Genomic DNA, 22,683 nt, shown 5'->3' on the forward strand with positions numbered 1-22,683 from the left:
AGTTGCTTCAGGGAGTGGCGAGGATTCACAACTCTTGAATCCACATCTAGCCCAAAGAAAGCAGATGCTACTCAGCTTCAAATAGCTTTTTTCTTTGAAAATGTAGAGCACATATTGACACATCTAATAATCTTGCAAAAGAAGCCACAACTCTACAAAAATGGTTTCAACACTATGAATCCAAACATCCCACATCTTCAGGCAACATCTGGCCCAGGGCCATACATTTTCAACCTGAATCCTACAAGGATTCTCATCAATCAAAATCCCTGCTCTTTTTGCAGAAATGGGCGCCTCTTAGGGGTTTGTGCCAGTGTGGACAACTGCCGATTATTTGTTGGGGGCATCCCAAAAACCAAAAAGAGAGAAGAAATCTTATCGGAGATGAAAAAGGTTACTGAAGGTGTTGTCGATGTCATCGTCTACCCAAGCGCTGCAGATAAAACCAAAAACCGAGGCTTTGCCTTTGTGGAGTATGAGAGTCATCGAGCGGCTGCCATGGCAAGGAGGAAACTGCTACCAGGTTAGCAATACCCTCCTCAAAGATGAGATTTCTCTGCTCTATCCTGCCTGCCTCCACAAAGAAAATAAGCATTTTTAATTTTTTTGGCTCTCTATCTTTCATTATGTTGCGTTTTAAATTTTTTTATCCTTCTTCACTATCTCACAGTTGATTCCATTCCCTGAAGTTTTCACAGACTCAGTTTTGAAAAATATTCGTTCTGTGCATTGAGGGTAATTTACATGCACTAAAGAAACCCAGAACTTTAAGTGACAGCAATCCTACGATGAATAAAGAGTCTTCTTAAAATTGAGTATATCAATCACAGTTACTTTTGTGTATAGATTTTGTTATCAGGCTTATTAGAATTAGGGTATATTCTCCATTACAATGTAGAAATAAAAACCTCAAGTGATACATTATTCCAATGACAACTAGGTGACATACTTTCATTATGACTCCCTGTTGTCTAATAATTTCTGTCTAATTTGAGAGAAGAGAGATAAAAACTCTCTTTAGAAAGTCACCTTTATTTGTTAGTTATTACAACCACAGGATAGATCCCATTTGTTGAATAACTAGCAAATTCTCTATCCACCCCAGCACTGCCTCGGTCAGATCAACTTAGGAAAGTTGTTTAGGGTTCTTGACTCATTCTACAACATTCACTACAACTTACACAGGTTTTTAAATGAATACTAAAATAAGAAGATTTCAAGAATGACAGACTGGACATATTGGAATGAACTTTTCTCATGAAAATTATGAGAGAGCCACCATAATTCAAAACAAAACAACCACAACAAAGACGTCTACATTTATGTTGCCTTTGTACACACTCTTCAAAACAAACCAATACTAGATCAGCCCCCTAGATATCCTCAAAACTAGGAGACAGCTTCTAGCTTGGGGAAGATCTTTCAATAATACCTTCATGAAGGCAACTTAAAGTGAAAAACAAAAGGAGACAGTTCCAAAGATTGCTGAATCTTTTACAGAAGTAGGTATTTTTAATGTTGAATCTTTCATTCACAACTTCTTCCCCCTTCACCGGCCAGCAGTCAAGTCATCAAAATCACAGGTCCATAGATAGACTGACTAAGACTCCTCATGGGGGCATACTTTTTGGTGACCTGGACATAGTATTTTGCTATCTGCTTCAATTCTTCTTTCTTCTTCAACATCGACAACTCTACCATTGAAAAGTCTTTTGTATCCATCCTGTTCTCAGGCCACCACTGAAGTATAAACACACATATTCTAAATCTTATGTAATTTTTTTCAAGATCTAATTATTCTCCCAGCTCTGCTTTCTCTTCCATGTGCCCCACCCTCCGACTTCTCCATCCTGAACATTACCACCAGATTAATGTTTCCAAAATATCCTATTATCCTTTCAATACCTTCTTGCAAACAGTAGGAATTCAATCTCAGGAATTCAATCTCTATCTATAGGCTGAATGATGTCTGTCACTAACTGGCCAGTTCAAAAATATTCATAACTCCTTGTTGTGTATAAGAACTAAGTATGTGATTTCATTATTTAAGACCTTTTATTCATTTCCTGGTCTTTTATGACCATATTTGCTACCTTCTATTTCCCAATAAAAACTCTTCCTTCTAAGGCCGGGCGCGGTGGCTCAAGCCTGTAATCCCAGCACTTTGGGAGGCCGAGACGGGCGGATCATGAGGTCAGGAGATCGAGACCATCCTGGCTAATACGGTGAAACCCCGTCTCTACTAAAAAATACAAAAAAGTAGCCGGGCGAAGTGGCGGGTGCCTGTGTCTGTCACTAACTGGCCAGTTCAAAAATATTCATAACTCCTTGTTGTGTATAAGAACTAAGTATGTGATTTCATTATTTAAGACCTTTTATTCATTTCCTGGTCTTTTATGACCATATTTGCTACCTTCTATTTCCCAATAAAAACTCTTCCTTCTAAGGCCGGGCGCGGTGGCTCAAGCCTGTAATCCCAGCACTTTGGGAGGCCGAGACGGGCGGATCATGAGGTCAGGAGATCGAGACCATCCTGGCTAATACGGTGAAACCCCGTCTCTACTAAAAAATACAAAAAACTAGCCGGGCGAAGTGGCGGGTGCCTGTAGTCCCAGCTACTCGGGAGGCTGAGGCAGGAGAATGGCGTGAACCCGAGAGGAGGAGCTTGCAGTGAGCTGAGATCCGGCCACTGCACTCCAGCCTGGGTGACAGAGCAAGACTCCGTCTCAAAAAAAAAAAAAAAAAAAAAAAAAAAAACTCTTCCTTCTATCAGGACAGACAACGCAATGACCTAGACACTTCCATGCTTATGTCTGTCTCCTTTATTTCTAATGCTATATCCTCTACTAGGAATACCTGCCCCTCCTTCACTTGTGACAGTCACCCCAGTTCAGCCAGTACCTTCTTGAGAAACCTGCCTCCAGTATTCCAGCCCGAATTAGTCACTTTCCTCCCTCAATGTAGGAAGCCATTCATTATCTGTAAAAACAGATATGTGAAATAATTTTGGGTGTGGGGGAGTAGGAGAGTGAAAGAGGGTCCAAAACAGGTGAAAGACAGTTTCCAGGGTCAAGACAATCCAGTAATCCCGGAGAAGCTCAACCTCCTGAAAGCTTCCCCATCTCTTCAAAGAGAATGGCACATTGGCCCACTAAGGAACTTCTTTATGTAAGTCAAGCTGACTAGGCTGGCCAGGGCCTGTCGGATAAGCTTAGAAATTCTTAAGCACAGTCCTGACTTTTCCTTGTGGATTCTCTGTCCAGGATACACCATAGGGAGGCTACCTCCCCTCCCCATCCACTACTCATATTCACCATGATCCAATGCAACCCCCTTACCTATGGCCCTTTGAGTCAGTCTCAGGTGGATTTCATTCAGCTGGATTTTAGTCAGCAACTAACTCATCAGCAAACTAACAAGATGAGGCACAGTGGTGAGTAAGCCAGCCAGAGCAAACTCCTTCGCCTCTAATGAGATCTCAGAACAAAACCTATCACCCATTTGGATCATTCTACCAGTTACCCCATTGCAGACTCACCCACGACAAAGGAATTCTGTAATTGCCAACCCTTTGAGAAGCTAGTTTAAAAGAACAAGGAGACTGTTGAGAAAAAATGATAAGTGAAGACAACAAGAAACTTTTTCTTAATTGACCCAGACTTGGAGACAGAGACAATGGTTGTCTAAAGGGATGTAACTGCTCCTCAGCCAGTTACCTCCTCTCTAAACAGTGGCAGTTCCCCCTTGACAAATCTCACCTTTACTGAGCTCTTTAGAGGACGAAGTTGCTGCATCCCACTCAGAAACTAGAAAGGCATTCTAAGAACGCTCTGAAGAAAAGTCCTGGCAGTGATTCTCAACATCAGGCTGCATCAGCATCACCTGGGAGGCTTGTTATAGCACAGATTGCTAGATCCCACCACCAGAGTTCTTGATTCAGTAGGTCTGGTGTCAGGCCAGGTAATTTGCATTTACAAGCTCCCAGGATGCTACTGCTCCCAGGACTGCACATTTGAAAAACCATTATTTGAATCAATGATTTTCCATCCTAGGCTGCACATTGGAATTACCTGATGTTTTCAAACAATATTAGTACCCATGTCAGCCTCTAATCAATTGAATCTGCATCACTGGAATATAAAGTTAGGGAACTGGTGTTTTAAGTTTTCCAGATGATTCTATTCTTCAGTCAAATTGTGTGATTCACAGCTAAATCTATTAGCTAATGATACTGGGTATTCATCTTCATGGCATGTAAATAGGAATACCTGGGAATCACTCAGTCAGTAAATATTTATTAAGCATCTAGAACATATATTGCTCCCTTCTGAATGACATGAGAGATTCTAAAAAAAAAAAAAAAAAAAAAAAAAAAAAAAAAGGAGTACCTAACCATTGCACTCGAAGAGTGCGTATTCTGAGAAAACTATACACATACAAAAACAGGAAAAATTATTAAAAGGAGAGTGTATTGTTGAATCATCATTTAAAAGTTATTAAGTCTTATCTGCATCATCTTTTCTTGACCTCACAACAATAGTAGGTTGTAGATAAGGAAACTGATGTTAGAAAGGATATGTTTTCTAGCCAGGATCATTGTTCTGACATTTGAACTTGTCTTACTTCAAGTTCATGTTCTCAAATCACTCTGTAACACTCGCTTTCACCAGAGGCCTTCAAAAGGATATTGGTGGAAATCATTGCTTCCTATATTTACTCTCATGTCTGTTCTCTTAGCCTTATGCAGCAGTTCATGGTCCTAGGCTGAGAAGACTAAAGCTAGAGCAGTAGTACTCAACTGTAGCTGCATTTTAGAATTAACTAAGCTACTTGTAAAACTCCTGAGATCCAGCCCACTTATATCAGAATTGGGAAGGGCAGTCCGGAGGTCAGTAATGAGCTGGTAAATCTTTAACAGCCAGCTCCTAGAGAAAAAAACAAAAGCCCTGATTTGTAGCATTTGCCAATTTCCATGGTATTAACACTCCCACTGTGGCTGATTTCAAGTTACCAACGTGGCTTTAACTGGCTCACAAAATTCTGATACTTTCTTTGTCTATTTATCTGTTGATGAACATTTAGGTTGATTCCATACCATGGTAATTATGAATAATGCTTCCATAAACATGGGAATGCAGGTATCTCTTTAACATAATGATTTCATTTGGGGAGAATATATACCCAGTATGGTGACTGCGGGATCATATGGTAGCTCTATTTTTATTTTTTTTGAGGAACCTGCATATTATTTTCCATAATGGCTGTACCAACTTACATTCCCATCAACAGTATGCAAGTATTCTCGTTTCTCCAAATCCTTGAAAACATTATCTTTGATCTTTTTCATAATGGCCATTCTACCAGGTGTGAGGTGATAACTCATTTTAGTTTTGATTTATATTTTCCTGATTAGGGATGTTGAGCATTTTTTCATATACCTGTTGGTCATTTATATTTCTTCTTTTGAGATATGTCTATTGAAATCCATTGACCTTTTTTTTTATTTTTGAGACGGAGTTTCACTCTTATTGCCCAGGCTAGAGTGCAATGGCATGATCTTGGCTCACTGCAACCTCTGCCTCCCAGGTTCAAGTGATTTTCCTGCCTCAGCCTCCTGAGTAGCTGGGATTACAGGCATGTGCCACCACAACTGGCTAATTTTGTGTTTTTAGTAGAGATGGGGTTTCTCCATGTTGGCCAGGCTGGTGTCAAACTCCTCACCTCAGAAGATCCACTGGCCTTGGCTTCCCAAAGTGGTGGGATTACAGGCATGAGCCAGCACACCTGGCCTTTTGCTCATTTTTAATTGGGTTATTTGTTTTCCTACTATTGATTGTTTGAGTTATTTATATATTTGGGATATTAACTCCTTATCGAATGTATGCTTTGTAAATATTTTTTCCCATTCCTTAGGTTATCTCTTTCCTCCATTGATTGTTTCCTTTGCTGTGCAGAAACTTTAGTTTGATGCAATCCCATTCATCTATTTTTGCTTTTGTTGCCTGTGCTTTGGGGGTTATAGCCGAGAAACAATTTTCCAGACCAATGTCAAGAAATTTTCCCTTATTGTTTCTTTCTAGTAGTTTTACTGTTTCAGGTCTTACATTTAAATCTTATTCCATTTTAACTAGGCTTATGTGTATGTTGTAAGATAAGGGTCCCATTTCATTCTTCTGCATATGGATATCCAATTTTCCTTACATCATTTGTTGAAGAGGCTGTTCCTTCCCCATTGTGTGTACTTGGCATCTTTGCAAAGATCAGTTGACCTTAAGTGTGTGGATTTATTTCTGGACTCTATTTTGTTTCACTGGCTTAAATGTCTGTTTTTATGCCAGTATCATACTGTTTCGATTACTATAGCTTTGTAGTATATTTTGAAATCAAGTAGTGTGATGACCCCAGCTTTGTTCTTTTGGTTCAGATTTCTTTGGCTAAGGTTTTTTGTGGCCCCATACAAATTTTAGAATTGTATTTTCTATTTCTGTGAAAAACATCACTGGATTTTCGATAGAGATTGCGTGGAATCTGTAGATTGCTCTGGGTAGCATGGACCTTTTAACAATAATAATGCCTCCAATCCATGAACATAGGCTATTTTTCCATTTATTTGTTTCTTCTTTACTTTTTTATCAATATTTTATAGTTTTAAGTATACAGATCTTTCATCTTGTTGGTTAAATTTATTTCTAAGTATTTTTGTGGGGGGGATGGTATTATAAATGAGATTGTTTTCTTGATTTCTTTTTCAGTTTTCTTGATTTCTTGTTGTTAGTGTATAGAAAGGCTACTTATGTATGTTAGTTTTGTATTTTACAGCTGTACTGAGCTTATTAGTTACAATGGAATATTATTCAGTCTTTACAAAGAAGGAAATTCTGTCATTTGCAACAACATGGGTGAACCTGGAGCACATTATATTAAGTGAAATAAGCCAGGCACAGAGAGACAAATATTGCATAATCTCACTTATATGTGGAATCTAAAAAGTTGAATTCATATAAGCACAGTGTTGAATGGTGGTTACCAGGGCAGGAGGCAGAGGTATGGAGAGATATTCGTCAAATGATACAAAGTTTCCATTAAAATGAATAATTTCTGGAAATCTATTGTATAATATGACTATAGTTAATGTATTTGTATACTCGAAAATTGCTAAGGGAGTAGATCTTAAATGTTATCACCACAAAAAAAAGTATGTGAGGTGATGGATATGTTAATTAACTTCATTTAATCATTTTACAATGTATACATGTATCAAAACATCATGTTGTATACCATAAATAGATGCAATTTTGACTAATCGTAACTTTAAAAAGCGTGGAAGGAGAAATGCAAAAATAATCTATTTTTGCAAGTAGAGAAGAACTGGCTCTAGTACATCATTGGGTGGAATCCAGGTTTCATTATTTTTTAAACCTCACCCAATATGGGGCCAAGGATGAGCTTGGCCAAAACCAGAGCTACCAAAACCAGAGTTACATGGGAGCCTTGGGGATCTTGGGGATCTTGGGATAATACAAACAAAAAAAGTCTAATGTAAAGCATAAAAGGGGAAGGGAAGAGAGTAATGAAGAAAACTAGCCCCTGGAATGCAATACAGAACAAGACGGTCACAGCTAGGGTAACAAGAGCCAGCTTCTCTAAGGTCGGTTATCTCTTAAGACATGCCTATTCTTCATTTGGGTTTTAGAATGCCAGTGTCGCGGACACTTTTACTGACTGCTTTTCAAGGAATATAAAGATACATTCTTATTGAAAATAACTGCTTCCCATGTGTAGTAATTAAACAAATAAACCCTTACCAATACTGAGTATTCCTGACTTTGTTCTCTTAAGCTTTGTATTGCTTATGGGATAAAGTTTGTTCCCAAACAATGAATAAAAAACAAACTAGATTTCCAATGAAATTTAGAACTTGGGTTGACTCTCACTCCCCTCTCATCACTTCAACAAGATCTGCACTGTGTAGGGGTACAGGAGCAGAGTCACCAAAAAACCAAACCAAAACAACAACAAAAAAGGGGGAGGCGGTTAAGTAGAACAGGTCTGGGAAAGTTATCCTCTCTAAAGCTCATTTCCCATTCTGTAAAATTGGGAGTCATTCACTTCCCCACAGGGTTACTGTGAGAAGGAACTGAGATAGCACATGAAAAACAGATGGTACAGTACAAGACACTCAATAAAATGTGTTCATAGTAATACAAAAATATATGTAGCCATGGAGAACAACTACCCTTTTCAGAAGAGTTAAATTTTTCATCATAGACTCTTCCATTGCTTGTCATCTGTCTTCTTAATTAGGATTTTTTAAAAAATGTCTCCAGATTCCAGATTTATTCATGTTGTGAAAGAGGATTAAGAGGGAACACAGCTGGTCTAAGCCTTGACCAAGTGTGAGGGACAGAAAACAAGCTAAGGATGCCTGAGCCCCACCCACCTTTGCCGAAACACCTTTTGAACATTTCAATTGTGGTACTTAGCCTAATTAACACCACAGATTCAAACAGCAGTAAATACTTTTCCTAGTAACCTTCTTAATGTTCTGTGGAGTCAGACTCTATATCTGGACCCTAAATCCATACTTTTCCTTTCTCCCTTTTGCTATCTTACCTTAAGTGACTACCTTCATCCAATGAGTGTTGTTGTAAGAGCCAAATGTGCCCTCTGCTGCCTCATTTCTGTTCAACCTCAAACCGCATCCTGGTTCCCCTTATAATCAATAGTTATAACAAGTCACTGGTCACACAGAACTCCCTTCTAGTCAGTTACTCCATTTATTTGGAATGTCTCTTAAGATCAATACTCACCAATTTTAATGGTCTTCTTGCTCATTCAAGACCTCAAGGGTCAGGCCAATTTAAAAGACCATCGGTATAAACTGAGATGATGTTGTCCTGATTTGTACATAATTAATCATAATTGTGATCATTTTCAACAGGAAGAATTCAGTTATGGGGACATCCTATTGCAGTAGACTGGGCAGAGCCAGAAGTAGAAGTTGATGAAGATACAATGTCTTCAGTGAAAATCCTATATGTAAGAAATCTTATGCTGTCTACCTCTGAAGAGATGATTGAAAAGGAATTCAACAATATCAAACCAGGTAGGACATATATACAAGATTAGTTTTTCAAAACATTCTTTAAAAGCACCTATGCTTGAGATGACTTCCCATAACCTTAAGTAGAAATGCTTTTATTTAGCTCATCTCATAATTGCATGCAAACCTCTCAAACTATGTTCCTAACTTTGGATTAGAAAATCAAGCCATATGGTCCTATAATATTTATCAATATTATAATTTTATATTTATCTATGTGATTATTTAATGAATACCTATTTTCTTCACTAAACTATAAATTTCATGAGTTTTTTTCCCCTCTTATTGTTTCCTCCTTCCTCGGACATTTAAGCTCTGGGGTACAATGATTGCTCAATAAATATTTACTGTAATAAACAATGCATGCCATAACTATATGTCTGATGCAGGGTTTCTCAGCCTCACCACTATTGATATTTTGGAACAGATCATTCTTGGCTGTAGGGGTCTGTCCAGTGGATTGTAAGATGTTTAGCAGCATCCCAGGCCCGTCCCTGTTAGATACCAGTAGCAACCTCCAAGATGTAATAATCAAAAATGCCTTCAGACATTGCAAAATATACTCTATGGGTGGGCAAAATTGCCCCAGTTTAGAACCACTGGCCTAACGGAATACACTTGTGACATAAGTAAAAGGTGACAATCCTAGGAACCTCATTTAAATGAAGAGGAAGGGAAAGGAATAAAGGGAAGGTGGAAGAGGATAGTTAGTTGCTACTCATCTTGCCAATATTTTTCAGTATCAATTCTAAGCCACCAGATTGACTTCCCATCTCTTTCTTCTTCATATAGGAGCTACAGCACTGAGAGAGGTAGAGCATTTCAAGAAACAATGTGCAAATTACCATTTCCCAAAAACAGTTCAGAACATTAATTCTATAATCTTTTGGTAGATGATACTGATAAAAGTGCTTCATGGTCAAATAAACTTGTAAACACCAGATTCTGCAAAATTAAATTAATTTCTTCATTGTGGAACTTATCAGTCTTTAGCCTTCTGACATGCTTTGAAATTCTCCGAGATACAGAAAGCTTCATTTTTCAAATTTCTGAAGCACGACTGCTCTTTGTTGGCATATCATCTTGTGGGATTACTGTGTCTTTAAACACACTCTGGGCAGCAGTGGCTTAGGGTTATCATAGTAGTAATATCCTTTCATAACTGAGAATGTCCCAGCCTCCTGGCAAATTCTCTAGGTTGTTAATAAACATAGGCCATGGTACTGTCATGTTAAAGCTCCCTGAGAATATTCACTTGCACATACTCACATTGTCTGTTTCCAACTCTGGGTGCTATTTCAGATAGAACAGAATGATAAGCTGATGATTTGCTCTGAAGGATATTCATTAAGGATGTCACTGCTCCATTTTGAAAGACTCACCAAGGATCTTTCTCCAGCCTCAAGAACTCTGCCTTCCCTGAAATATTAGTGTCATGGTGTGGCTCCACACCAACAGCTGTGAATCCATGACTAAGCTAGAAACTGCAAACGATGGACTACCTTACTGTGTGCCAAGCATTGCAGTGGGCCCTTTCACAGCATGTGTCATTTATTCATCACAACTCTATAATACAGGTTGCTTTATTCATTCCATTACTTTATAGATAAGAAAACCAGGACCCAGAGTAGTTAAGTGGTTTGCCCAGGGTCACACAGCTAGCAGGTGGCAGATCCTGGATTTGAACTCGAATCTGGTAAAGGACATGTTCTTAAAAACTTTAATACTCTCATGCCCAATCTTTATTGCATTCACTCACTCATTCATTCAACTGTCTTTCCTTCGGTAGCTCCTATGTGCGAGGCACTGGGGAAGGAACCAACAAGTATGATGTGTGCGTGGAAAAAGTTTAAGAAATTCCAGAAAAAATACATCTTAGGCAGACTACTCTTGGAGTGAAGAGAAGATTTGTGTTTCGAAGTGACATCTAAGCTGAGATCTGAATGTTGATGCAGTTGTAGGCATAGGAACCATAATGTGTGTGTATAAATATTGCCCACTATTCTCCCCTCATTGCATGTTGACTTTCTACCTTCCCAGAGTGAATAATACTTCTTATTTTTATCTAATTAAAACAGCACCCTTTTTTTGCCAAGGGTTAGAATGAGAAACTACTAAAAGGCTGCTTCCTTTCCTAGTCCCTGGTCATTAGCTTTCCCAGTCTGTGTATTGGCATATATTGAAGAGACATGTGTGCCAGAATCCTACTAATTATCGTGAAAATAATGAACGTCACATATCTCTCTGTTGCTTGCTCTCTCACTTTCTCTTTCTTCTTGGGACTAAAGTGTGTCCAGAGATTTCAGGTCATAGTCTGCAGCTGGTGGCACAACTCTCAGGGCTATATAATGATGTGTGGCTTGTTCTTCCTGGCCCTCTGCAAAAAAAAAATATGAATTGCTGAAGGTGAACAACTAGCAGACATCTGCTGCATTGAGAGGGAAACGTCAGAGCTAACTAGTTTGTTTTATCTTGGAAAGTATGTACTGTGCCAAGGCTATACTTATCTAGAAAAATTTATGAAAAGAAACAGGAAAATGACTCTTTAAAAATTCCATTTAAAGTTTAGGTCCCTCAGAGGAACCTACCTATTACCTCAAAATATTTGACCATGTATCATTTTAACCATGATGAACTTGAATAATACTATATTGCCACTCAGAGACATAAATGATAATTATTAAACAAACTCCTATGCACTAAAGAAGAAACATATTAAAATAAGCCATGTGGTGAATGCTATTGTGGAGAAAACCAACTTTTATGACACAAACTCTAACTTTTTAACTTGTCTGTTTTATAAGACTAAATTTTTAAATATCAAATTTTCCAAAACCAGATGCATCTGGAAATTATCCAACAGTGTAAGATAATTTGAAATATCTGCAAACAGAATTTCAGAAAATCTAAATTCATTATCATCTGAAATGCCACCTAACTGGTGTAGATGACAGAAGTTGGGGTGTGAATTAACTGATAATATTCCCTTATTCCATGTGTATTTATAGAGTAACTCCTGTGTCCAAGGCAGTAGACAGGAACCAGGTGAAGATGATACCACAAAGTCTCTGAAGCAGGTCCTCGTCTCAGGGAGATAACAGTCCAGGGAGTCTAGGTGGAGAATGACATTGAAATATGAACTGAGCAAAGACTGGAAAGGTGAAGGTCATCATTGGCCAATGTCTTTCTTCTCAATTACAAAAACGAGTCGTGGGATTGAGTCATGATCATCACCCCGTGTGACACTGAAAGGAGTGAAGAGACTATATTGGATATTCAGTTAATTATATGTCCCATGCTTCATGGTCTCAGAGAGCTTTATTTATCCTTAGCCTGGCCAGATGATTTTGCTCTGTATAACCATTGCCATAAGAAGTCAAGGGTCGAATGTTGAAGGGAGTGTAAAGAGAAGTATCACAATGTCTTTAAATTGTCCTTATGTTACGGGTTCACTATTATTCCAAAGGAAGATAATTCTTAGTCATTGAACCATGTGAGAGAGTAAAAACTCTAATTACCTTTGTTACCTTGAATCTAAGAGGATAATGAAACTTTGATAGGGACAGAAAGGACTTCCCCCTCTTCTTTTCCCTGGAATAATGTCTCATCCTATGTTGTCTCCCTAGACTCTCAAGGTACACCCAAGTGAGTGTAGGGTAAAAGAAGATAATTGGCATGCTAAACTAACAGTGGTTAAACAAATTTCCACCTTACCTTCACTCTAAGCAAAAGGTTTATTTTTAAAATTGAGTAAGCAACAACATTTTAAAAATACAACATCCAACTATCTCGGTACAACTATCTTTTTCATTTTTATATGTTGCTATCATGTTCAGCAGTTCCTTTACATAAAAATAGATGGTTTGTTTGGGTTTTCTACACAAATAACATAAATAAATTTTGCAAATATTTGTAAAATGCCAAATATATCAATTACAATATGAAAATCCCCCTCATTCTTCCCAACTTTTCTCCCCATTCCTGAAGTAACCCCTGTTAAGAGTTTGGTCTCTATCTTTTCAGTTTGCTTTCTGTATAAGTGTATTTAAATTTTGTGCATATATATATACAGTTTTGGATTATTAAAAACACAAATGCTATAATATTGTACTTACTATTTTATAACTTTTTAAAACTTAACAGTAGATCTTGGGCCAGGCATAGTGGCTCATGCCTGTAATCCCAATACTTTGGGAGGCCGAGGTGGGCAGATTACCTGAGGTCCGGAGTTCGAGACCAGACTGATCAACATGGTGAAACTCCTTCTCTACTAAAAATACAAAATTAGCCAGGCACATGGTGGCACATGCCTGTAATCCCAGCTACTCAGGAGACTGAGGCAGAAGAATCGCTTGAACCAGGGTGGCGGAGGTTGCAGTGAGCTGAGATCGCGCCATTGCACTCTAGCCTGGGCAACAAGAGCAAACTCTGTCTGAAAAAAATATATGTATACGTCTTTAATCTTTGCATGTAATCACATACAGGTCTATTTTCTGTATAGACTCCTTGGTGTTGGTATAAATGTAGCAGATTTAATCACTCATGAAAATAGACATTAAATTGTTTTATTTTTGCTCTTTCAACAGTAGTGTAATTGATATTCTTATGCATGATTCTTGTACATGTGTGTGAGTGTTTCTGTATGAGACATTCCTCAAAGTAGAATAGTAGATATTTACATTGTTTCCAGTCTTTAGCTATCATGACAGCAAGGCAGGCAACTTATCTTGGTTCCCAGATGTTCTTATGGAAACAACTTTCTTTTTCTTCTTTTTGCTTTTCTATTTAAAGATTAATGGATAAGGATATAGGGAATACAGTTGTAGTTCCTCTCTGTGTGGACTCTAAATCTCAGTTACCTTATCAGAACTGTAGTTACCTAATATTTAAGTTTTAAAAAGTAAATTAAAGTTAATTATATAAGACAAAAGAGATAAAGACATTTTGCTGGGATGAAAAGCATAAAGCTTAAAAAAGTAATCACCTAAATATACGTTTGTAAAATGATCAATAATTGAGTTCAACTCAACAAATATTTTGCCATGCAAAAGGTACTATCTTTTACATTACATAAGATGCAAAGGAAGATGGAATTCCTACCCTTAGAGACCTTATAATCTAGGAAGTGGAAAACACAAATCCATAACAAATTATAATAAGTCAGAATATAAATTTTATTTTTAAAACTGCAAAAAAAAATCTTCAGTTGAATGTTCTTGATGAGATCCTTTCTTAAATATGAGATATCCATGAAAAAATCCAATACTCTTTGCAGCTAGGTGCTAAAATATATCACTTTCAGGCCTCTCTTAAGTTTGTTAATGGGGCAACTTTCACTCTATTTTACAGGTGCTGTGGAGAGGGTGAAGAAAATTCGAGACTATGCTTTTGTGCACTTCAGTAACCGAGAAGATGCAGTTGAGGCTATGAAAGCTTTAAATGGCAAGGTAAGGTAGAACAAAGAAAAAAATATGCAGATTCCATCCAAGTTTGGTGCGGACATTACATTCAAAAGCACAGTCCTGCGAGTCTGTCTCACTCCAGCCTTCTCTGACATGGCTGCCTCAGTCCATTTAAGATGTACTAAAGAGAAATGATGGAAAATACAATGGAAATTGGAGATGTACCTAATATATCCAACTTTAGCTCTATTTTTTTTCTAATTTGGACAAGGCACTGAAACTCAATTTCCATGGAAAGAGGAGATTGAAGTAGATTATTTCAAGGTGTTTTTCACAATTCCAGTTTTCTCTCATTACTTCAAAGAGATTATCATCATTTTATTGCAGTATTTTAGAAGCTGATGAATTAAAAACATGTCAAGATAGCTGTTATTCTGCCTTCATAGTTTGATCTTCCACTTGGAAAGCTTAGAGTCTCTCACCTTGCCAAGAGTCGGGGCTGGGGAAGCTTCTATATCCTCACTACTGAGTTGTATACAGAAACCAATATAATATTTATGTATCAAGCCAATAAACATTTAAAACCTTCTATAGACCACTTATCATGCTAGGATACAAAAAGAATCAAAGATGTTTAACAAACAGTTAAAAGTTGGTTGGAGGAATAAGACAACTACACAAACACGTGCAAAGTACAGTCAAGTAAATATCATAAAAAGAGATCAACGTGGTGAGCAAGTTCGAAGGAAGAAGTGGGCCATAAAGAATAAAACATCTTCATGGATATGAGAAGATAATATTTCAAAGAAGCCATGAAAATTGGGTATAATTTCAAAAATCAAAATATGGAAAGACAGGCAGTCTTAGACAGAGGCACAGAATTTGAGAAGAGCAAGACAAGATTGGAGAACAGGAAAATGTGGAGTAACTTGGTTGGAACATAATGCACATGGGACTGTTTTACCTATCGGATCTGGCATCAGCCAGGGTCCCAAAAGAAAACAAATAGCAAAGGAATTAATTACAAAAGTGTGAGTTGGGGCTAGGGAAATCAAAAAAAGAGTGTCAGAATTTGGGGCTCACAGCATTCTGGAGTCAAAGGTACAAGGGGCTGGAGAATTAATAGAAATCCTGAAAGCGGAGAGAACTGTGTAGAGCAGATCTCTTTGCAAGAAGTAGCTGGGTGCAGTGGCTCACACCTGTAATCTCAGCACTTTGGGAGGCTGAGGTGGAAGGATTGCTTGAGCCCAGGACTCCGAGACCAGCCTGGACAAGATGGCAAGACCTCATCTCTACAAAAAATTAGCCAAGCATGGTGGCATGGACTACTATAGTAGTCCCAGCTACTCCAGAGGCTGAGGTGGGAGGATCTCTTGATCCCAGAAGGCTGAGACTGCAGTGATCTATGATTGTGCCATTGCATTTCAGCCTGGACAACAGAGTGCAACCCCATCATTAAGGAAAAAAAGAAAAGAGAACAGAAAGAAGTAGTGATTTTGGTCAAAGGACACAGTCAGCCCAAGGTGACCTTTCAAAGAGGGATCCAGCAGAATAAATGCCCCAAATTCACTGTTGTCTCTTTCTCCAACCTCCTACCAGCATTCCCCATTGGCTAAATCCAATCACAATCTAGAAGGCTAAAGAGGACCCCATGTAGAATAGTCTCCCAGAGCAGAGAGCAGGCTGGAGCTGGTAGGTGGTGAATTCCATAGGGAGTGGATCCAGATGGCAAAGGGAGGATCTCTTAGCCTAGACCCTTCAGACACTGTGAAGCCTCTTGCATATTAGCTCCTCAAGGGCCCACTCAAACTCAAAAATATTTGAGTGCTGGAGGGTGGGGTGGAGAATGTATTCACTCTGAAATACAAAAAAGACAACTGCAAAGCAAAAACTAATGCATAGTTAAATACATGTCTATAAAGAAAAGCATTATTTCATCTTCATTGATTATCACATTTAATATCATAAAGTGTTATTACTTGGAAAACAATCTATAAGTTCGATTTTCTCTATATGGAAACATTCCTGAGTATACACGATGATTGCTGGGAAGGAACAGCCATCACAAATTAAATGCCAATAATTACATTGGAATAATTACAATGGAAACATATTCAAATTATTCCCAATTTTTGCAGCTAGATATTTTTATAGTAGTATTTACACATATTATTTAGTTAAATATATATTTAATATTATACTTGACTATAATACGGTATGGAAAAATCTAAAGTAAGTTTTCCTAGGAACTATGGTTTTTGAGCATATATATAGAAATTTATATTTAATTTATTAGATGAGGTGAGATCTTGAATTTTTTTGTGCAGTAATTATCACATTTACAATTTAGGAAAATTAACCTAGTAAGAATTGCCTTTTTAATACAGGTGAGAGAAACATGTCATAGAAACTAGTTATAAAGCTATTATAGTCACCCAAATGGGACAAAATAAGGTCTTGAACTTAGGTAGGAATGGAATGCAGGAGACAACCATGTACAGAACAGTAGGGGTAAATTCAAAGGACCCAGGAACTGATTGGAGATAGGGGTGAAAAAGAAGAAGTCATTATAAGCTTCCAATATGGGAGGTTGTTATGAAATTCAGGAAGGGAAGCCTATTCAGAGAGAAAAATAATGAATTGAGCTTCAGAATGATTATTCATTTATTCCAAGTCTGTGAAGTGAAAGAAATTTTACTAAGCTTGGGTTATACTGATTAATAAGATGTTGTCCTAGCTCTTGAAATATCTAAACTAAATAACTAAAATACAATATTGAGTTTAAAATGCTTTTGGATGGGACAGAGGAAGGCAGAACAAAATTTATTACAAGAAATCTGAATTTGCAGCAAAGAATCATTCCATGCAAAATGTATCTTGATATGGAAGTGCCTATAAGCAGAGACCTATTTGAGTCTCTCATCTTCCTCAAGATCAGACTGAAGATATAAATAATCTTATACCCAAGGTCCTCCCCTATTTTCAGTATGCCAGTTCTATTTTTTCTAATTACATCAACATCAATATAAGATTGTTGAATATCAGCTGGATTCTATCAGAGTATTCCATCTAACTTATTTGACACTGGCTCCTGCTACTAAAAAGTAAGGTAAATACGTAATACTGGAGACAAACCGACCCACAGGCTGAACAAAATGGTCAGGATGACCATGAAGCACAAGCTTTGTCCAGCAGACTTCGATAATCCAGGAACCACTGAGTCACGGTTGAAATCAGAGGGTAAGGGTGCACACTCAGCTGCTGTGAATGTGAATTTCTGTAGAAACACTTTAAATAAAAGTATTCTGTATATAAAACAGAGGATCATCACATTCTTATTCAAAAAAAAAGCCACAAATGCTTTCTGACAATACTTTGTTCCTTTGATAATAAATACATCAATCTATCAAGAATTTGTTGAGAGCCATGTTTGTTTCTTGTGTAGGTAAGCAATACATAGAAGTTAGTAGCACATGTAGATCTACATACATTCATTATCTTCGACATCTGGAGCTGTTCACAATCTCAAAATTTGTGGCAATAATTTTTGAGGACAAGTTTTAAGCGGTGCATGATCTGAGAACCTCAATACTACTCTCACTCCCAACTACTCCTGACCACTGTCATCCCTGTTTATTAGTTCCCAACTGTTCAGCAGATCAAAAGGTGGCTTCACAAGGAAGAACCTGTGGCAGGCAATGCAACAGCCTCCCAGATTCCTCTTCCTTTGGTAGAGCCACAGTATGCCTTTCTTCTCCTGTGAAAATTTACTTGTGCGGCTGACTTAAGGAGCAAGGCAGTTAGTAGGCTATCAGCTGGATGGGCCTGATTTGGCTGCCCATGCTAAATGCTAATAATTGATAAGATTTCGTTATTGGTTTCCTTTCACCTTCATCTTATTGTGCTAGGTAATGGAGATTTTATACCACCCATAACAAAACTAAATTTTATTGTAGTTATATAATTATATAGATATGTAATTTAAAACACATATATGACCTAATAAAAATATTACATAAGTTTCTGTCTCAGTGACTGTAACCAGATTATAAATTTATAATGAATATGTCAATGGACACCGGCCAATATGTCACTGTCAAACCTGTTGGCATCTTATGCATCTTACCAACAAAATGGGTCATAAAAAATTCAACTGGCATACAAACACAAACCTATAAAATGACAAGATACAATCAATAAACCTACAGCAAGTAGTCTAACACTTAGAAGGAATCATGTTATTAGGGCTCAGCCACACTTGGTTATCTTTGTATCATCTCATGTTGATTTTTCTTTGCTCTCTACAACAGGTGCTGGACGGTTCCCCCATTGAAGTCACCCTAGCAAAACCAGTGGACAAGGACAGTTATGTTAGGTACACCCGAGGCACAGGTGGAAGGGGCACCATGCTGCAAGGAGAGTATACCTACTCTTTGGGCCAAGTTTATGATCCCACCACAACCTACCTTGGAGCTCCTGTCTTCTATGCCCCTCAGGCTTATGCAGCAATTCCCAGTCTTCATTTCCCAGCCACCAAAGGACACCTCAGCAACAGAGCCATTATCCGAGCCCCTTCTATTAGAGGTAACTCCGGTCAGATCTTGCTTTAGGGTAATCCCACGATTTCAAATGACTCGAATTGCAGTAGCCTTAGATACATTGGATGGGTCCACTGGGAGAAAAGCACTGAAAATTTTTTATTAAAAATCAAGTATTATATCAATAGTTTTCCTTTGATAGGAGTCTTTTTTCACATTACAACTGGTTATTGAAAAAACGTGGTCAGAACATTGTGCAAATGAGCCTAGTGCACAGATTCAAACTTTACATGGGTCCATAAAATTTGCACAAACTAAAACCTAGTTCTATAACTGTTAGCTTCTTTTGTATCACTTGTCCACCATTGTGCAGTCATCTGTGACTCATTACAACACTTCTGGAATAGACTAGTATAGTCCAGTGGAAACCAATTACCTCAAATAGCAAAACCCTTTCAAGGCATGTGTGTATTTGATGGTGACTCAGTGGCATTGTCTTAATATACAAATCACAAATTGTTATAAATATAATCTAACAGACACACGAGAGGTTCTCATCTGACGTCCTCCAAGAAATATGTGTTATACTTTCTTAAAAACCAAATTATTAAGGAAATTACTGTATTTCTTTAGTACATGGAGAACTAAATAAACACCAAATAGAAAAAAACCCTCAGACTGCTAATAAAACAATAAACATTTCACATTTGAATCCTGTAAGAATTCTAAATGTTTGAGTAGTTTTCCAAGCTCCATTTCTTCAAGGAAACTAGAAGATAAAGAAAGCCTTTATTTTATTTCCAAGAAACTAGCTTGTCCCTGCCTTTTTGGCTCCTTCAGATTAGTTTTTCTAGGATATGGCTAATGCTAACTGAATCCCAGTTCTGTCCTCTAAATACGACATGAATCTGGGCAATTTGATAAATAAACTGTGTATTTAGGTCTATTCTTGGGTTTGACTTAGAAGCAAAGAGGCAAATCTAGATTACTGTGGAAACAATTATCTTACTATGTTTTACTATTTTTCAGTATAACTGAATTGATCATGCTAGGAGCTCTAGTCTTCAACGGCCTTAAAAGTTTCATACTCATAATTACTTGCCCCAAAATTTTAATGCAAATTAAATAATCAGGATTTCCTTTAGGATAACTTGTCTATGTGACAATAAATTATATCATTGTAACATTATGCATTTATAATGAAAAATCACATCATTAACCAATCCATACATTAAATACAAATTGTCAACCAGTTATGATGTAGAAAAAAACAAACTCCACTATAATGGAAAAAAATGCCTATCTTATAACAAGAAAGGAATCAATGAATGATATTCATGGATGAAGGGTAATCAATTTAATTTTGTATCTCTATGCCACCAACATAAAATCAAAGTAGCAACATGGCAAAACAAAAATCAAAAGGAATCTATGCATGAAACTCAATGGAAACTTAAGCCTCACATTGACCGAACATCAGAGAGAGGATGGTGAACCTAAAAGCATGCTTTCTAAATGCTTGTTTTCCAATAAGTCACTGGAGGTGGGATAATTAGAGATGCCAGAATTTATTTCTAATATACTGATCAGCGACAGTCTCTATGCAAGACTGATTTCAAAACAAGTGGTCGCATTATGTTGGAATGTTGTAATAAATACATTCCCAGTCTTTATTAGTCTATATTAGAAAATATCAAGAAAAGGTAACCTAAAGACAAAAATTGCAAAATTTCTCTCCCAACATTTTTAAGTTGCTTATGTACTTATCAACAGTATTGTACTTATCAGTGGCATGGCTTTCTTCTGAAGGTAGTTTTTCAAAAAAGAGAAAGACATCTATCTTAAACCTTACCTTATGTTGAGTTTCATTACATTAGAATCCTAGAGTTTCCCACCCATCTTCAGGGCAATAATCAACGTGAATTGGGCTAACTTTTCCATTACAGTAAGATTCAGGGTGATTTTCTGGTGGTTTGATTCAGTTTAATGCCTTCTTACATTCCTAGAAATTTACATGAATGTACCTGTAGGGGCTGCGGGAGTGAGAGGACTGGGCGGCCGTGGCTATTTGGCATACACAGGCCTGGGTCGAGGATACCAGGCCAAAGGAGACAAAAGAGAAGACAAACTCTACGACATTTTACCTGGGATGGAGCTCACGCCAATGAATCCTGTCACGTTAAAACCCCAAGGAATTAAACTCGCTCCCCAGGTAGGTAATGTTATTCCAGAAATAGTTTCTTTAAGTTGTGCCAATGAGCATCATTCACTTTTACCAAATGATTTGACTTGATCGCTACTCAAGCTATGGGTTTTTTTTTTTCTTTTAATATATAAAGCATTCAATCAATGTCACACCCTTTGAGGGAATGCTGGGCATCAGGTGCCGTTATTCTATTATAGGTCCTTTCTCTTTTTAAAAAAATCTTAAAGCTTAACACCTTGAACAATATTCCACTGAAATGCAAAGAATCTGAGAGCTATTAAGAATTATCAACCCATACCCTAAATGAAAATAAAATGAGGCAAAGACCCCATCTCAGAATAAATGCCTATTGTATGTGAGCCAGGTTGGTTGGCAAATGAAGGGCATTATGGCAGAGCCCTGAAAAGACCATTTAGGACATCTTTGCTTGGAAATACTGTATCTAAGAGAAAACTCCACCATGATATCTAGGTGAATTACTAACTAGGAGATGTCGTCAGTCATACCAAATTAACTCTTCCTCCATAGTTATATTGCGGCAGTGGCATTACAGAGAGGGGTTTTTTTGTGTTCATTTAAGAGTTCTAAGTTTCCATACTTCAACATTAACCTGTGTTTTTTATTATTGGAAAATTAAAAGTTATACAAGTTTCAATACGGAAACTGACTCCCAGGGTTAAAAATAAAACAAAACAGGGTCTATGCTAACCCTGAGACTGTTCCCTGTGGGAGTGTGATAGGTGCTGATCTCTCTGAAATATATTTTGGCTGAATAATCAGTTACAGTTTGTGTGTCTTAAAGGAAACTTCCCTATTCCCATGACAAAGGTGGGCTTATAGCCCCACATTTATGGAAGTAGCCCTTATAATTTCAATCCAGAAGAAAACTTGGTTTTCTAAAAGCTCATCTGGGGTAATTTTTCAATGGGATTTCTGACTTTCTTTTATGCACAAATTAGCTTATCTAAGGTTTCTGCTAGCCCCACCCAGGGAATTAAAAAAAAAAAAAAGAAAGCCTACCAGAGTGCTAAACAGCAATCATTTGTTTGTTCACAAAAGATTTAGTAAACTTCTCTTATGCACCATGTAGTGCACTAGGTGCTGGAGATGCAGAAGTGAATATAAAGAAATCCTTACCACTAAAAATTAGATGGCAATCCAGTGGGAAAAAAACTGACACATAAACATATAACCATAATGAAATCTGGAAGTGATATGATGAAGTTTGTTCAGAAAATATAAAAGCCAGTCACCCAGTTTCTCTTGGGTTAAAACCCAAAACCAAGAACCTGATTAAAGTACTGGAATCCTTAGAAATCTTTTAAGAAAATAAAAAATAATAGACACAAATTCTGTATAATAGCAGTTCTGATAGCTGTGATAGTATGAAAAGAGATCTCTTCGTTTCACATCAAACTCAAGTTAGAAATTCAT

General features: G+C 37.4%; 1 protein-coding gene across 3 annotated transcripts in view; it reads left to right on the plus strand.

The window, feature by feature from the left end:
- A1CF (APOBEC1 complementation factor) overlaps positions 1 to 22,683 on the plus strand; it is an 85,423-nt gene that overhangs the window by 49,175 nt on the left and 13,565 nt on the right. For 2 of the 3 annotated variants that reach the window (XM_050805563.1, XM_050805565.1), the window contains 5 exons: positions 285 to 523; positions 8,942 to 9,106; positions 14,453 to 14,550; positions 18,816 to 19,089; positions 21,050 to 21,255. In XM_050805563.1, the coding sequence (XP_050661520.1) occupies positions 285 to 523; positions 8,942 to 9,106; positions 14,453 to 14,550; positions 18,816 to 19,089; positions 21,050 to 21,255 (982 nt within the window). The remainder of the gene's footprint in view (positions 1 to 284; positions 524 to 8,941; positions 9,107 to 14,452; positions 14,551 to 18,815; positions 19,090 to 21,049; positions 21,256 to 22,683) is intronic. The other variant, XM_050805564.1, reaches the window with a different exon arrangement.

The sequence above is a fragment of the Macaca thibetana genome, chromosome 9 (genome assembly GCF_024542745.1).
Source record: "Macaca thibetana thibetana isolate TM-01 chromosome 9, ASM2454274v1, whole genome shotgun sequence".
Taxonomy (NCBI): Eukaryota; Metazoa; Chordata; class Mammalia; order Primates; family Cercopithecidae; genus Macaca; species Macaca thibetana.